Source organism: Nesoenas mayeri (genome assembly GCF_963082525.1).
Source record: "Nesoenas mayeri genome assembly, chromosome: 13".
NCBI classification, from domain to species: Eukaryota; Metazoa; Chordata; class Aves; order Columbiformes; family Columbidae; genus Nesoenas; species Nesoenas mayeri.
In genome coordinates this window covers 14,950,859-14,968,658 of record NC_137550.1, presented here as the reverse complement: position 1 = coordinate 14,968,658, position 17,800 = coordinate 14,950,859, and the positions used below count along the sequence as shown (strand labels likewise).

At 54.3% G+C, this 17,800-nt stretch overlaps 1 protein-coding gene and 1 long non-coding RNA gene across 2 annotated transcripts; both read right to left on the bottom strand.

The window, feature by feature from the left end:
* Window positions 1-3,297: 3,297 nt before the first annotated feature.
* On the bottom strand, window positions 3,298-4,800 carry LOC308045279. The gene is made up of 3 exons (XR_013922740.1): window positions 4,660-4,800; window positions 4,329-4,508; window positions 3,298-3,386 (listed from the first exon to the last, which is right to left on the bottom strand). It is a non-coding gene; the product is annotated as an uncharacterized lncRNA (long non-coding RNA).
* Window positions 4,801-7,787: 2,987 nt separating this feature from the next.
* THTPA (thiamine triphosphatase) lies at window positions 7,788-10,757 on the bottom strand (the record flags this gene model as incomplete). Its single annotated transcript, XM_080352745.1, has 3 exons — window positions 7,788-7,862; window positions 9,612-10,084; window positions 10,499-10,757. 3 exons carry the CDS (start codon window positions 10,755-10,757, stop codon window positions 7,827-7,829), a joined length of 768 nt encoding a protein of 255 aa, XP_080208871.1. The 3' UTR covers window positions 7,788-7,826.
* Window positions 10,758-17,800: the final 7,043 nt, after the last annotated feature.

Genomic DNA, 17,800 nt, shown 5'->3' with positions numbered 1-17,800 from the left:
CGTCACGACCGCGTTGAGGGCACGGCGCCTGCGCGGTGAAGGGGTGAGGCGCTGGGCGCCATCTTGAGGGAGGGCACACGGGGGCGCGGCGGCTTTTCTCCTCACGGAGGCTGCCGGAGCGCTGGGCGGGCTGTCGCCGCCCTCTCGCTGGGGAGGTGGTTTCCTTTCTTCTTGCCTTCCACTCTGACCTCAGCCCTTTTTCCTCAAAGCCCTTTGTGGTGACTTGTACCAGAACCTCTTTTCCAGGTTTTAGCACCCAGCGTAGCAGAGAGACTTAAACTGGATTTGATCAGCTGAGAAATTATGGGTGGAAAAGTCAAGATTTCTTGTGACTTTTAAGAATTATATTTGATGATGCTTTGATGTCTAGCACAACAGCTTGCGATATCTGCAGCCGACAGCAGCGGGACGTGCACAGGATCGTGGTTCCTCATGGCTCCTTGCGCCACCACGTCCCCAGCGCTGCCATGAGCACGATGCCGAGCTCCAGGCTCGCTTGTTCAGGTAACATTCTCAGGTAACATTCAGGTAACATTCAGGTAACGTTCTTTTTTTATTCATTCTGAATGAGTTTTATGTGATCAGATTATTTATATATTAGTCCTCATTCCCCAGCTCTCCTGAACCCTTTATCCAGTTAAAACTCCAAGTATGATGAACTTGGTAAAAGGCCAATATGTTTGATGAAGATGTGCAGCATAGTACAAGGGAGATCCAAGGCACGAGCAGCGCTCAGGGACTGCAAAAACCTTTCTGAGAAGCACAGTGAGTACAAGCAGTGGCTGCGAGCCCAGCTCTGTGCTACCATGACAAGACAGATACTCACTGTTCACTAAAACATTAGGCTAAATGCATTGCTGTCAATACCAAGTAGGCAACACCTCCATCTTCCTCTCTGTCTTCATTTAGGCAAGCTGTTGTCACTCTGGTTTCCAACCTGTGACATTGCATTTGCATTGCCCCTGCAAAAACCCCACGTCCAACAATTTTACTCAAATCGTCAATTAGTAGCGAGCTGCCCTTAGCAGAGGACAGCACAAGGCAAAAGGAGAAAGAATAAAAGGTTTGTAATAATTGCTTATCTTGTGTCTTTTCAGCTGAGCCTGGAAAATTTGAATGGTCATTTCAGGCAGCTCCAGCTACATGTTGGGGACTCATGATCTACCTTGTACTGCTAAACTGAAAGGGGGCACAATTAGATCTCCAGCAGGTGATTTGGGAGAAGCACATAATCGAGTTCCAGCTTAGAAATGGTTGACAAAATCTGTGCCAGAAACAATTATTTTGTGCTGTTGTCATCCATTCTAGACTTTGTTTTACAGACAAAAAATTGCTGAATTTCTATAAATATCTATCAACTGACAGCTGTCTTGAAAATTGCTTTTTGTCATGAAAGTATTAAACTGATGTTTCCCGTTACTAGGTTTTTGGGGTTTTTTTTTTTTTACTATCTATCTAGAGGGAATTACATTCTTTTTTTTTATTCATTCTGAATGAGTTTTATGTGATCAGATTATTTATATATTAGTCCTCATTCCCCAGCTCTCCTGAACCCTTTATCCAGTTAAAACTCCCAAGTATGATGAACTTGGTAAAAGGCCAATATGTTTGATGAAAATGTGCAGCATAGTACAAGGGAGATCCAAAGTACTGCCATCCGATGTAAGTCTGTTCCCTATTCTGCAGGGGCCAATATTAGGACCTCTTATTATTATCTTAATTTCCTACCAGAAAACTCAAAGTTGAGAGATCATTTGCAAAAGAAACTGTCCTGACTCTTCAGCCTTTAACTTCTTACTGAACACAGAATAAGAAGGATTAGTCTGCATTCAGACTACAGTTTGTTCCCTGAAGGTTTCTGTCATTTTTCTAAAAAAATTCAAACTTACAAAAAAAAAGGAGGAGGGGAAATAATTAGAAGAATTATATATCCTCTAGTCCTCTAAGAAAAAAAATCTGTCTTACTGAACTTGGAGCAAGACCATATATAAACTATGTAGTTGAATATACTAAAATACTGTTCTAGTTTGCAATGTAGGTGGAACTAAGATCTTTTTGAGGATGTGGTATTATGAGGTCAGTTGTGTCTCAGACACTCATAATCCAGTCAGAAGCGTGTGGCCGTGAAGGGGACAGTGAGGTCAGTTCCATCTCTGGACGTGACAGCCCAGCAGCAGGGACATGGCTGGGAAAGAACCTCGTGTCTATTAGAGAAGCTGAAAGGCCAGCAGCAGTCATGGGATTTAGAGGATCATGTTGAGGTTACTTCTCCCTGGTCATCTGGAAGGCCAGAGGAGGTCTAACAGGTTGTGTTCCCTGCCTGACGGGCAGTTTCTGAGGTGGTGAAGCACCAAGTGCAGACTGGGAAGTGGAGACTGGATATCGGGAGGAAGAAATGTCACTGGAAGGGCAGTGCTGTGGTGCAAGAGGTGGCCCAGAGGGAGCTGGATCAGCCCATGGCTTTGTGTTCCAAAGAGCAGCCAGTGAGGGTGCAGACATATCAGTGAAGGTGCAGAAATGTGGGGGTGAGAGCAGGTGGGGACAAGGAGGCCATGAGGCCCCTATGCTGCAAGGACAAGGTGTCCCCTCACAGGCATCAGAGGTGCAGACAACAGCCATCACTAAGGGGAGAAGGAGCTCGTGTCTGGTGGGACTTTCAGCCTCTTTACATCCCGTGATCATCTCCACGACAGCCTGTCCTGCGCTGTGGCATCGCCTGCACCTCTTTCCCTGCAGGCTGGAGACATCCCCCCTGCTGCCCCACCTTGCTCTTGTCTGAGCATCTTCCTTCCTTTGCTGAGATCTCTCCATCCTCCCCAGCTGGTCCTTGAAGCACAAAGCCTTAGGCTGATGCAGACTCCCTCTGCTGACCTGCTCCACCACAGCACTGCCCTTCCATCACATTCCTTTCTGCTCATGTCCAGCCTGGACCTCCCCAGCTGCACTTTGGGCCATTATTTCTTTCTTATGCTCTTTCCCACCATGAAGAAACCTCCACCATCTCTGAAACCACTCCTCAGCATTTCAGGTCCTGCTCTGTCCTGATGTATGGGGTTATTGTCCCACCCCAATACAGCACTGCTTATTTCTCTATGTACAAATTAGAGACCTTTCTGTTGGGTGAATCCCAGGTTGTCTCAAGGTCTGGACCCTCTTTTGACTGTAGCTCCATTTGCTCAGCTGTTAATATTTGCATGCAGATTGTTCATCCTGATGGGTTGTCTCTCTCAACATAACAGTATGAGGAGTTATAGGATACTATAAATACCATATCCTGTAGACACAGTAGGGTCTTGGGGCTCTGGTGCTCATAATACCGGAGATCTGGATTTAGAGAGCAAGTTTCCTTTCATATGGTAGAGCAGCAGGAAGGCGTGGAGCTCTGCCTGGGGACAGACAATGTCAGCTGAAGGTTCAGAAGTCATCATGAGAGGGCAGAACAACATGGGCAGTGTTGTGGTGACTGGACATCAGCTACAGACTCACTGGTGAGGAAAAGGAATGAGATGAGGCCTCCTTCAGACAAATGAAAGAAGCCTCATGTTTCCAGGGCCGTGTCCTCATGGCAGACCTGAGATATCAGAATATCGACAAGGAACGAGCCATCCAGGAGGTTTTGGAGCTCATTGACAACATCTTCCTGACACGGGTGACTGAGGAGTCAGTGGGGTGAGGTGCCCTGTGAGACTTCACACTTACAAACCAGAAAGAGTTGGTCAGGATGGAACAGTCAGGGATGGGAAAGTGGAGTTGAGGCTCCTGGGAGATGAGAGCAAGGCCGAGAGCAGGATTTGGCCTGCTGAGGGATCTACATGGGTCCTACGGGATATGACCTTGGTGTCTGCAGTGCTTTTTCTCACCAGTATCTGGAACTGGGAAACAAGGAAGGGCTGGTGAGGGACGTGAACATCAGTGTCCACCTTGTCTGTTGTGACCAGGAAACAGGGGGTCCCAGACACCAGAGGGGAGGGAGGAAGGCCAGCAGCAGAGCACAGGCTGGTGAGCTCCAGAGGAGAACACTTAGACATACTGGGGGATGGTGGCCAATAAAGGTGGTGACATGGAAGTCGGTCTGAAGGGTGAAGGAGCTCAGGAAATCTGATCAGCCTTACAGAACAGCCTGCTCCAAGCACAAGAGTGGTCTCTTCAAATACCCGTGAAAAGAACAATTTATCTCATGAGATAGCTCGCCTGAACTGTTGGAGCTGCCTGGCACAAAGGCAGCACACAGGAGGTGGGAGCAGGGGAAGCTGCAAAGGAGGAATTGAGAAACCTTGTCCATGGATGTGGGGATGATGCCAAAGCTGCCCTGGACTTGATACCTGTACCTGAAGGGCAGCAAGATGAGCTGACGGAGCTTCACTTGCAGTAGAATAGACAGGGTCATCATGGGCCTGCTGCTCAACTTCATAAGAGTAGAATCAGACAGGACTGAGGTTCTTCATGGCTTCTTTGCCTCCATCTTCACCAGCAAGGTCTCCTGGGACTTTGTTCCTGAAGGCAGGAGTCTGGAGAACACCCAGCAGTGGATGGGGCTCAAGTCAGGGGTGACCTGAGCAAACTCAGACACCATTACAGAACAAGAGATGGGTCACTTGACCAGCTCCTGAACACAAGCATCGCTGTGCTGTGGCACCTGAGATTTCCAAGAGAACCCACCTTTAATCCAGAGGTGTCTGACTCCTCTTGAGGTGTTCTGGACTATCTCCTCATTCAAGTGGTGATTTAGGCACCCACTTTTCTGACCTATTCAGTCTTCTCAGGACACGTTCCACATCCATATGAACAGGAGAGTGTTTGTACCACCTGTTCTGGAAAGGGAGGGAAGGGTGAACAGGGACAAAAATAGAATAGATTTGGCTTTACTTCTATTTATTATGGAAATGCTCTGTGTTTGGCTATTCCTGAAATCTCCCTAATCATCCACACCAGATGCACAGAGCCTTGGCTTGTAAGAGCATTTTAGATGTTAATGAGCCCTCTGCTGCCGTGATCCTGAACTGCAGCTACTGAAAGAATGAACAAACCTCTAATGAAGTGAAGGACAGAAGCAAACCCCAAGCTCTGAGGGAGTTTGGGACCCCATGAAGGGACATCACTGACACAGCTGTGAAGGAAATAACCAGTGCAGGTCCCTGTCCCTGGAGGCTAGTGAAGGAAAGACTTGGAGACACTGGTTAAAGGTGGTGAGGGCCATGTGGAGGTGGCTCTGATGCCATGTCAGCCCCTGATGCTTGTTCCTCACCAGAATGGCTGAGCCCTGTCCCCTGGGATCTGGTAGATTTTTCTCAAATGTTTTTCAAGGCTTTTCCTGTGGTCAGTGTGAGTGTTTTGTGTTTTGGGGTGGGTCTGGTGCCAAGTGCTATTGCTTTAACTGCAAGGCTCTAGTTTTCTGTGGAGTTGGAAATGCCTGTGAGTTCCTCACAACTCATCCAGCTTCTTTCATACACCTGGCAATGGTCACCAGTCACCTCAATGTCCCAGTCCCACACTTGCTTGAATCCTTTGGACTGTTGGCACCTGTAGATTTGCCTGGCCAGTGAATGTCAGGGCAATTACAGTTCCCCATAGGGATCTGCTCATTAACTGGTGACTTCCTCCTTGAGTTGCGACAGAAGACCTTTTCAATTTCTTCTCCATGATCATGTAGTTTGTAACACCCAACATATTGTCACCCTGTACTGGGATTACATAGCGAAGTCTTTGAACTGGAGGTGAGAGTCGGTGTGCTACAGTTGTCACCTCTCTGAGCAGAGAACAGGAGTTGGACCAAAGTCAGACAGAGCCAATTTCAGCTGCTCCAAGATGGACCCACTCCTTGCCAAATCTGAGCCACTCAGTGATGCTGGCAGCACCTCTGGGATATTGTATTTGAGAAAGGGTAAAAAACGCTGCACAACAGCAGGTGGGAGAGAGGAGGGAGGAGATGTGAGAGAAAAGCTCTGCAGACACCAAGGTCATATCCCATAGGACCCAAGCAGGTCCCTCAGCAGGCCAAAGCTTGCTCTCCTGAAATCCTGCTCTTGGCCTTGTGATCTTCTCCCAGGAGCCTCAGCTCCACTTTCCCATCCCTGACTGTTCCATCCTGACCAACTCTTTCTGGTTTGTAAGTGTGAAGTCCCCACAGGGCACCTCACCCCACTGACTCCTCAGTCACCTGTGTCAGGAAGATGTTGTCAATGAGCTCCAAAACCCTCCTTGTCACCAGCCAGGAACCGGGGAGGTGTGGGACCATAGTCCTGCCCTTGGCCTTGCACAGCCCCACATCACACTGTCCCAGGAGGGGCCCTGGGCAACGTGGGAGGGACAGGATCTGACTTCCCAGGGCTGGGGGTCAGGCCTTGGCCCTTTGGTTAATGAAACACATCCAGGTTTACTCAGCATCAGAGAGACCTTTACTTTGCTTTTCCTGACCTGTCATCTCTACCTCCATTTTTCTTCTCTAACCGAACCTGAATATTGTTTCTCAGTTGTGTCCCTCAGTGGGACCCATTAACCTTACAAGAAACTTTGGAGTTTGAATCTGACTTTGACTTCTTGAGAAGTTTCTTCAACTTCCTCCAGGGTCTGAGGTTCATGGACTCAGCACCAAACCCACCAGAGGGGTCATTAAAGCGCCTTGGGCTGCTCCTGTGCTGCTGAGCTGGGCTGGGCTCCTGGGACACAGGGAGCTCATGGCAGCGGCAGCGCTGCAGAGAGACAGCTCTGCCCAGGAGCAGCTCCTCTGCAAAGTGCAGCAGGACTGAGGGCTCTGCCTGGGGATCTCAGCAGACGAGCAAGGCAGAGAGAGATTAAAGGTGGTCAGGACTGGGAGGATGACTGAGAGCTCATTGTTTTATCTCTTTATCAGTGATGTGGACGAGGGGATCAAGTGCAGCCTCAGTAAGTTTGCAGATGACTGGAGAACAGGGGGAGAACGTTGGGTGATGCTGGTTCCACTGTTACACACACGCTGTCACGTGATCCGCTGTGATACACGGACACACACCCTGTTACACACAGACACACTGTTACACACGGACACGCACACTGTTACACACACACTGTTACACACACACTGTTACACACACACACCACACCCTGTTACAAATGAACACACACACTGTTACACACACAATGTTACACACACACACCACACTCTGTTACACACGAACACGCACACTGTTACACACGGTCACGCACACTGTTACACACACACTGTTACACACACACACCACACCCTGTTACACACGAACACGCACACTGTTACATGCATAGTTACACACACACTGTTACACATGAACACACACCCTGTTACACACGAACACGCACACTGTTACACACGCACATCACACCCGCTGTCCATCTCTGGGTCTCGCCAGAATCTCGCCCATGACCACCACCACGTGGTGGGGGGGAAGGGGCGTGGTCACAGCCCTGAGACCACACCCACTCCATTGAGCGTCCACATGAGGCTCCACCCCCTTGACCCTGCCCACTCCGTGGCACGCCCTCTTAAGCCCCTCCCATCCTCAGGCCCTGCCCTCCGGGGGCTCCACCCCCCGTTGAGTTTCCACCCCTGCTGGCCACGCCCCCTCGCAGCGCGGGTCCCGCGGGGCCTCATCCCATTGGACAGAACCTTCCCCTCCCATCTCGGGGTGGAAATGCGGCGGAAACGCAGCACTGCGGCACCACCTTGTCCAGAACACGTGTTTATTGTGGGTGGGGTTACTCTGGGAGGGGCGGGATCTCCGCGGCCCCACCCAGCTCGGGCCCCACCCCCTCGAGCCGCCCCACCCCCCGCAGCAGCTGGAAGTAGCGGGGGCGGCGCCGGGACAGGAACACGCTCAATTTGCCGGGGACGCGGAGCTCGGGCTCCGCCCCTGGGGTCACGGGGGGAGGGAAGGACACGGGGTCAGAGTTGGGGACCCACAAGTGCCCCATAGAGACCCAAACCTGCCCCATAACCCCCACAACTGCCTATAAGTGCCCCATAGTGACCCCCAAGTGCCCCCAAACCACCCCCAGGCTCCCAAAACTGTCCCCTGGACCCCCCAAGTGCCCCATAGCAACCCCAAACTGCCCCATAGACCCTCCAAAATCCCCCAAACTGCCCCATAGTGACCCCTAAGTGTTCCACAGATCCCCCTAGTGCCCTATAACTGCCCCATAATCCCCACAGTGCCCGTTACAGTCTTACTCAGCACCTGGCACAACCCCACAGCGACCCATAAACCTCCATATCCCCCCCAAACCACCCCATAGTGACCCATAAGTCCCCCATAGTTACCCACAGTTGCCTGATAACCCCCCCAAACTGTTCCACAGTGACCTCCGAGTGCCTCACAGAAACCTATAAATGCCCCACAGAGACCCATAAGTGCCCTATAAATGCCCCTAAGTGCCCAATAGTGACCCATAACAGCCCCACAGTGACCCACAGCTGCTGCACAGTGCTCCCTGGAGTCTCACCCAGCACCCTGCACAGCCCCACAGTAACCCATAATCCCCCACAGGCCCCTCAAACTGCCCCACAGTGACCCCAAGTGCCCCACAGTGCCCCCTGCAGGCTCACCAAGCATCCTGCACAGCCCCTCCACGGTGTCTCTGGCTGCCGGGACGTCCTCCGGGCTCCCCACCAGCTGCTCCAGCTCACCCAGCCCGTACCCAAAGTCCGTCTGGTCCAGCTCCACTCTCAGCCCTGCCCCCAGCCCTGCCCCACGGCGCCACGTGACGAAGGACGCCGTGGGGCGCAGGCCCAGGGGACGAAGGGCAGCGCTCACGCTGCCCCACGGACATGATGGGACCCCCAGGATGGAGCAGAGCGCGGGCAGGACCTGCTGGTCGCCCCACAGCTCGCGGTACGCGGTGCTGGGCGGCATGTGGGCAGCACTATGGGGCACTTGAGGGGAGACGTTGGGCGGTTGGGAGGAGATATGAGATGGTTGGGGCTCAGTATGAGGTGGTTTGGGGGGACTATGGGAGACTTGCGGGGCACTATGAGGTGATCTGGGGAGGTCATGGGGCAGTTTGGGGGCAGTATAGGGCACTTGGGGGTCAGTATGTGGTGGGCTGGGGGTGGTATGGGGCACTTGGGGGTCACTGTAGGGGGATTTGGGATCAATATGGGCCACTTGGGGGTCACTATGGGGCAGTCTGGGGTTGTTATGGGATGGCTTGGTGTTGCTATGGGGCATTTGGATGTCAGTATAGGGCGGTTTGGGGGGGATACGGGGCAGCTCAAGGGGGTTATGGGGCACTTGGGGGTCAGTATGAGGCAGTTGAGGGTTAGTATGGGGTGGATTGGGGGGACTCTGGGGGGCTTGGGGGTCACTATGGGGCAACTCAGGGGGTTTATGGGGCAGCTGGGGGTCACTATGGAGTTTGGAGGGGTTCTGTGGGGGCTCACGGTCGCTGTGGGGAACCTGTGGGTCACTGTAGGTCACTTGTGCATCTCCATTAATCACTTGTAGGTCACTCTGGGTCACTTGTGGGTCAATCTCAGTCACTTGTAGGTCACTCTCAGCCACTTGTGGGTTGCCGTAGGTCACTTGTATGTCACTGTCAGCCACTTGTAGGTCGCTGTGGGTCATTTTTGGGTCTCTATGGGGCTGCAGGTCACTCTGGCTCACCTGTGCGTCACTCTCAGCCACTGGTAGGTCACTGTCAGTCATGTGTGGGTCACTCTCAGACACTTGTGGGTCGCTGTGTGTCACTTCAAGGTCACCCTCAGTCACTTGTAGGTCACTTCCAGTGACTTGTAGGTTGCTGTTGCTCACTTGTGGAGTGCTCCCAGCCACTTGTGGGTCAATCTCTGCCACTTGTGGGGTGCTGTTGCTCACTTGTGGGTCACTGCCAGTCCCGTGTGGGTCGCTATGGGGTAGCTTGAGCTGCCAGCCCTGTCCCTGCCGGTGCCGCAGCCACACGTCCCGCAAGCCCAGGGGAGCGTCGGGGCCATCAAAGTAGCAGTCGCGGAAGGGGGGGCTGGGGGGCAGCATGTGGGGCAGAGTGTGGGGCAGCCCCCCAGCCAGCAGTGCCGCCAGTGCCGCCTCCACCTTGGGCCCCACTGCGAACTTGACCTCGACCTCGATGGGGTCAGAGGGACCTGGGGGAGAGAGCGGGGAGGTTGGGAGGAGCTGCCCCATAGGGACCAACAGATCAACCCCAGCGCTCCCACAGGGACCCATAAGTGCCCCACAGATCGCCTCAAGTGCCTCACACTGACACATAAGTGCCCTATATAGACTCACAAGTGACACCAAGAGCCCCATAGCAACCCATAAATGACTCACAGAGCCCCCTAGCTCCAAAGTGACCCATAAGAGCCGCATAGAGACCCACAGCTGCCCCACAAACCGCTCCCCCCTCCCCAAGACGCCTACAGTTCCCCACAGAGACCACCAAGTGCCCTCCAAGGACCCATATGTGGCTCCCAGGCCCACCAAGTGCCCTAGAGCGACCCCCCAGTGCCCCATAGCGCCCCATAGACCCCCCTCTTTCCCACAATACCCCGCAGCACCTGCCCCTCCCGTCTCCATGGCGACCGGATACCCCCCGAAGGGGCGGCGGGAGAGGTCGAGGGCGCCGCAAAGGATTGTGGGAGGAGTCGCCCCGGGTACGCTCGCACAGGGAGGCGGCGCCGCGCGCAAGGGGGCGTGGCCTGAGCGGGAGGCCGCTGAAGGCCCAACCCGAGCGTCCCCCAAACTCGCCATTTTCAGCCCGTTTCGAGCCTTTTTTACCTCGTATCGCCACCTCCAGCCCCGCCGCGGCTCCGCCATTTCCCTACGGAGGGCTGAAAACCTCACCCCGACGCAAACCCAGTGCTTAATTAAGGGGTAGAGGGTGTTCAATAATGAAGGAAGAGTTAGTAAAGAGCGCTAATTGGAGCTTTCCCGCAGCGGCCGACTGGAAAAAATGGCGGAAAGCCGCTGCGCACGCGCGGTTGCGACACGACGGAGGCGGCGCATGCGTGGAGGCAGTGCTTGGCACGATGCGCATGCGCAGAAAGTAAAAGTGAGAGCAGGGGAGAAGGGCGGACGCGCGGGCGGGAGCTGGGCATGCGCAGTGCGGGAAGTGAGGGCGGGAAGTGAGGGCAAACCGCGGAGAAATGGGAAAAAACGGTGGAAAGAGGGGGGAAAACAGGTTCTTTTACAGCTTTTTGCTGTAAATCTTGGCTATCTTCTCTCCTCAAGGTTGCAGCTGGTGCTGTAGAACTTCTTATCTCGGCATTTAATGAAGTCCTGCTTTTTTTAGCACAATTAGTTACATACAGCTCTAAACTAGATATTAATAATGTGGTTTAAAATGTTAGCTTGTTAGTAGGCTCTTATTATATTGTTGCTTAACCCTTAAAAATGTTAGTTCCCTCTATCAATATAACTTCCTAACCAAGTTTCATAACTTTTTACATAGAACTTAACCACCTTTCCCTTTCTCCAGGTTCAGAGTCCGCACCAGTCTGGTTCCAGTCGGTTTGGTAGCTCGGGTTCCAGCCCGTTCCTCCTAATGAGCCAAAGGTAAAACGTCCACTGTGACGAAGCTGAAGGAGCTTCATCCAAAGACCCCTAAAGACCCTTCCTCAAATTCACCAAGTAACACTGCGCAGGCGCAACAGGGGAGGGTCAAGGAGGGGAATATGTAAATGCTTATCTGAGACTCGTTTTAATAAAAAGCGGGAAAGGTCATGAATATGTATCGGCGTTTGTGAAAAATGCAGTTGTGATTCGTGCTAAGATGTTTAATGTTTACAGGTATAACCAAATGAGGCACTGTCAGCCAGTGAATTTTCTCACTTTTACTCTTCTGATTCTCTGCCCCATCCTGCTGGAGGAGGACTGAGCAAGTGGTACTGTGGGGCACAGGTGCCAGCCAGAGTTAAACCATGACACTGCTCCTCCATGGAGCTCCAGAGCCTGCAGGGGAATTTCTGCTCCACAAGGGACCAGCATAAGCCAGTGGCCTGGTCATGTCTGACACCTACTCTGGGGCCTGTGACCTCACCAGCCTCTGCACAAGCCAGCGGCTGCTCCTGGCCTGAGCACCTGCTCAGCCACCAGCACCTGCAGCCAGCTCGTCCTCCCTGCCAACACCCGGCTTTTTGCTCTCTCTCCACCTCTGTCCCCCATCTCCCCTTGCTCTCCTCCTCCCCAGGCAACTTTCTCACCTCCTCCAGGACCCACCAGTGCCTTTGTCTGTCTCTGTGTTTGTGTGGCAGATATACTGAATATATACGCAGACAACTCCATACGCTTTCAGTCGTGCAGTCACATACAGCTGTATGCATCATGTATAAAGCAATTACAAACATGTTTGCATCATGATCAAACTCGTGAAGCCACAGACTCTCCTTCTTTAACTATCAAAGTTCTTTGGTAGCATTCTTCTTATAGACACACAGGTAAGTATTTTTCTTCATGATGTTTTGAAGAGTCTTCGAAGTTGTGTCCATGTTGCAAGACTTTCAGTTCTGCCTTCTTCTTTGCTGAAGCCTTATCTCATAGCATATTTCTCTTGTAGCTTTCCACATGCACACACGGTTGTGCATCTACACATGGGCACAAGCCTTTCCACAAACAGGAACAAGTGTGAAAACACACCAGCACCCATACACTTACATGCCCAACTAAATGCCTGTATGCCTGCAAAAGCAGACATGAAGGCATATGCTTGCAAAAACATACATTTATCCATGAGGACAACCCTCACTTTATGTGTGTGAAGCCATTTACACAGAATCCCAGAATGTGAGGAGTTGGAAGGGCCCTGGAAAGCTCATCCAGTGCAATCCCCACATGGAGCAGGAACACCCAGATGAGGTTACACAGGAAGGTGTCCCGGCGGGTTGGAATGTCTGCAGAGAAGGAGACTCCACAACCTCCCTGGGCAGCCTGGGCCAGGCTCTGCCACCCTCACCGGGAACAAGTTTCTTCTCATATTTCAGTGGAACCTCTTGTGTTCCAGTTTGCACCCATTGCCCCTTGTCCTGTCACTGGTTGTCACCAGAAGAGCCTGGCTCCATCCTCCTGACACTCCCCCTTTCCATATTGATCCCCATGAACGAGTCACCCCTCAGACTCCTCTTCTCCAAGCCAAATCTGTATGCACAGTCACAAACTTACAGGTGTGAGGTGGTGGCAGCTTTTTCTTAACGGGAGGCAGCAAGGAGCGCGGTGCCAGCGCCCCACGCGGCAGCCTCGCATAGCCGGTGCGGGCGGACGAGAGCCCGGAGCGCGGGGGCGACAGTGACAGCGGAGATGGAGCTGCAGTGCCGGTCTTTAGTCACCAGGTGGCAGCAGCGAGCACAACTAGGGAATGTCGCCGCGTATGCGCAGTTTAGAGCCGCTCTGCCAGAGCCCATTCAGCGCAGAGGCCGCTCACACGCACCGGGTCTGAGCTGCAGTACCGGGTTGTGCTCACCAGGGGGCAGCACAGACGGTGGGCACAGCAACCCGCTGCGCATGCGCCGTTCCGCAGCTGTAGTACCGCGCTGCAGGCAGCAGGGGGCAGCAGGCGCACGGAAACGGCACCCTGGCCGCGCTCAGAGGGGACGTGTCACCAGGCGGCACAACCGGAGCGACACCGAGCACACACAGGCCGCCAGCAGCGGGAGTGCGGCTTGCTGAGTAGGCAGCAGCACAGAATATGCCTTTTACAGCCTCGGTGTCCCTGGAGCTGCAGTCGTCGTGGCTCTCAGAACCCTGCCCATAACCTTAACCCTATAACTAACCCTAAACATAATGGCACCCAGCGACTGAGGCTCAGGTCCACGCGCCCCCGAGTCGCCCAGCAGAGAAAGGTGTGTGTGCCTTTGGTGCAGCGCCGTGCTCTCCTTGGTGTGCCTCTTGCAGCCCCAGTGTCCCTGGAGCTGTAGCCTTTGTGGCTCTGGGAAACCTAATGGCAAACGGGTCCTTTGGGTCAGGACCCCACGTTAATGGGTGGCCCAAAAGGAAGTGGTGTGGAGGGAGCATAGCTGGCGCAGTGCTGTGCTCCCCTTAGCATGCCCATTGCAGCACCAGTGTCACTGGAGTTGCAGGATTTGTGGCTCTCAGAACCGTAACAGGGTGCGGGTCCTCACCTGAGTGAGCGGCCCAGCTGAGAAGGGTGTGCAGGAAGCAATGTTGGTGCGGTGCTGTCCTTGGCATGTCTTCTGCAGCCCCAGGGTCCCTGGAGCTGCGTCCTGCCCAGGCATCTGCGGGAGGAGAGCAGTTGCTGCTCCATGCTGGTGATCAGCATCGATGCCTCCACAGCGGCTGCCAGGGCTCTCTGATGGGGGGGCCTCCTCCTGCCCAGAGGCCATTGTGGGGGGTTACGGTGGTTACCTGGGGGTAACCTCTTCCTTGCTGTCGCCCTGCTCCAGCGCCTCCTTGCCTCCAGCGCTGCAAAAGCTGAGCTGGCATCCTCCACCCCGCTGCAGCCAAGGCAGGGGCAGGTAATGCGAAGTTGCTCAGCCATGGTCTTTCTCCTTGCTGAATGTCTGCTGCTGACTTAGCCACCTGGTCTTTGTTTTTCAGGCTTTCTGTTCTCACCAGCCGACACCTTGAGCTATTTTCTACTCAGTTTTGCAGCTGTCTTTTCTCCTCCTTTAGCCTTCCATTGCAGTCTTGGGATTTTCAGTTTTCTGAAGTGGCTCTGATTGGTATCAATACTCTTGTGGACCTTGTTGTAAACCCTTGGCTTGTTTCTTGCCCTCCAGCTTCCCCTCCCATTCTCTGCTCCCTTCTCCTTAAAGCCTCTTTGCATCATTTCTAAAGACTAGAATATTTGTGTCTTGATGGCTTTCTGCAGGGATTCACTTTTGAGATCAAATATTTCCTTCCTAAAATTCAGCAGCCTTGGGGTAACCCTGATGCTGCTGTTGCCAAGTTTGCTGCCATCTCCCTGCCAGAGAAGCCAGCTGGCAGCTGGTGGGGCTGAGGGAGCAGCTGGCCATTGTGTTCCTTCTCTTGGGCTGCAGAACATGCAGGGGAGTCACCATGGAGCGTCTGTCTCTCCTTCAGCGACCTGTTTGTGCAGACAGGTGTGATGCCCTGCAAACACTTAGGAACAGCTTTATCGTGTCCTTTGGTGGCCTCCCCAGATCCTGCGGCCTCCTCTGCACCACTCTGGCATTCACCGTGGCTACGTACCCCTCATTGCGAAGCCGCCGGTGTTCCCTGCTTCACCACCTTTGATCTTGGCTCTGAAATGTTTGGTGGCCATCTGCCTCAAGCTGACTTTTTGAAACGGCAGCAATTTAATTGTACTGTTAAAATGCAATGCTTGCAAATAAAAGGGCTGGGTGAGGAACTGCTACTTACTCGCCATGTGGCTACTGCGACAACCAGGAGGTACTCCTTTCCGCTTTACCTCCCAGGTCAGGCATGCAAATACTGTGATCTTTCACCAGCACTTGCAGGAAAATCCCCTTTACCCAAAGCAGTGCATATTTTTCTGCAGACTGAGTTGGTTTTCTGTGCATGCACAGACCCAGCCTTACAGAGACCCCAGCGCCTGCAAGGGTCCCGGGAGCGCTGGCCCCAGGCACCATCAGCATCACCTGGGAGCTGCAGCCAGGAGCAGCACCGGCGCGGGGCCAGGCTGGGCTGCGGCAGCTGGCTGGGTGCGACGTCTCCCACCAGCATTTCCCACAGGCACCAGGGCTGAGCCGGACGCCGCTGTGGCAGGGCTGTGAGCAGGAGACTGCTGCCTGCTCCAGAACAAGAGCTTGTGCCCAGGAGAGCCCAAGGATGAGCGGTAGCACGCACCCATGTTGCCTTCTTCAGGGTCAGCTGGTCCAAAAGCAGAGTGAGCAGTGCCACGGTTCTCCAGGCTGGGCTTGTTCATATTTGCTGCTCCCCAGTGTCTTTGGTTTGGTACAGAGAAGTGTGCGCAGGTCTGACCTGCACCACGGCTGCAGCTGCATCTCCCTCGTGTTCCCCACCCTGCAAGCCCTGGGAAGGCAGATGCAGCCAGTCTGGATCCAGCATGGGGATACAGCACCTTTTGGGGACTTACATGAGTCAAAAAGTGGCTACTGCCATCTCGGGGACTCATCCTACCTCGGGCTGGATGGGAGCAGTGCCAGCACCAGTGTGGGTGCTGGAAGAAGGGGTGCAGTGAGGATCCCCCAAAGGGCTGGGGTGAACCTGGGCTGCAGAACCTGAGAACACACACTGACACATGCTCGCACACGTTGCTGCAGTGGCCAGCTGTGCACACGTGTGCACGCAAACGCGTGTGAACGCAGACACACACACGTGTGTGCACACACAGCCCTCCCTGACACAGCCACCTGTGCTCCTGTGTTCCCAGCACTGCTACCGCCCCACGGCACTGTCACACCCCTGTGCACCCCTCCTGTCACACCCCTGCGCACCCTCACTGTCACACCCCTGTGCACCCCTCCTGTCACACCCCTGTGCACCCCTCCTGTCACATCCCTGTGCACCCTCACTGTCACACCCCTGTGCACCCCTCCTGTCACACCCCTGTGCACCTTCACTGTCACACCCCTGTGCACCCCTCCTGTCACACTCCCTGTACACCCTCACTGTCACACCCCTGCGCACCCTCACTGTCACACCCCTGTGCACCCCTCCTGTCACACCCCTGTGCACCCTCACTGTCACACCCCTGTGCACCCCTCCTGTCACACCCCTGTGCACCCCTCACTGTCACACCCCTGTGCACCCTCCTGTCACACCCCTGTGCACCCCTCCTGTCACACCCCTGTGCACCCTCACTGTCACACCCCTGTGCACCCTCACTGTCACACTCCCTGTGCACCCTGTCACACCCCTGTGCACCCCTCCTGTCACACCCCTGTGCACCCTCACTGTCACACCCCTGCGCACCCTCACTGTCACACCCCTGCGCACCCCTCCTGTCACACCCCTGTGGACCCTCACTGTCACACCCCTGTGCACCCTCCTGTCACACCCCTGTGCACCCTCCTGTCACACCCCTGTGCACCCTCACTGTCACACCCCTGTGCACCCCCAACCCCGCCCGCTGCGTGCGGCGCTTCCGGAAATCCCCCCCGCTCGGGTACCCGTGAGCCTTTACCGTATTTACCGCACAAACCCGCACGCCGTTTCTCCGGCGCAGCCCCTGCCCGCCGCGTTCTGCAGTCGCGGCTCAGGCAGCACGACTGACCCACCCAGCTCAGCGCCAGGAGAAGGACGGGACCCACCCTGCAGTAAGGAGGAGGCTTAAAGGAACCCACAAAGAACCAAGACACCCCTGAACTACTCAGACAACACCAGCACCGCTGCCCGCCAGCACCTGCCACACCTTCCCCTGATCTGGCATCAGGATTGGTAACTCAGCTGGACCGGGGATGGGGGGGATCAAGAGAGAAGCAGATGGAGGATGATGCCATATAATTATAGCTGCTTTCCAAAACGGGTGTGTGTCTGTGCGTGTTTTTCACACCACCCACGCACCCCAGCCCCGCAGCTGCCCTTGTGCACCCAGCCTGACACCTCAGGAGCTGTTCTGGGGCTCAAGTACATCCCAGGCACCTACAGACACAGAGCCATCCCTGCGCCCTTGGAGGGCACTTGTGCTAAGGAATGGGAAAAATAGGTTTAAAACGTGTCTTTCCAAGGAATATTTCAAAGAAAACAAACAAACAAACAAACAAACAAACAAAACCCAACAATATCCCAGCAGTGCCCCACGAGACCCCTCTGCGCCCATGGGGGTGAGGCCAGCCAGGGAACAGCTGCACCGCAGCCAGTGCTGCCGGGCGCTGCAGCTGGGCACAGCCCAGGGGCCATCAGTGATAGGCAGAGCTGGGCTTGGCCACAGAGCTCCCAGCACCAGCATTAGTCCAGGTCTG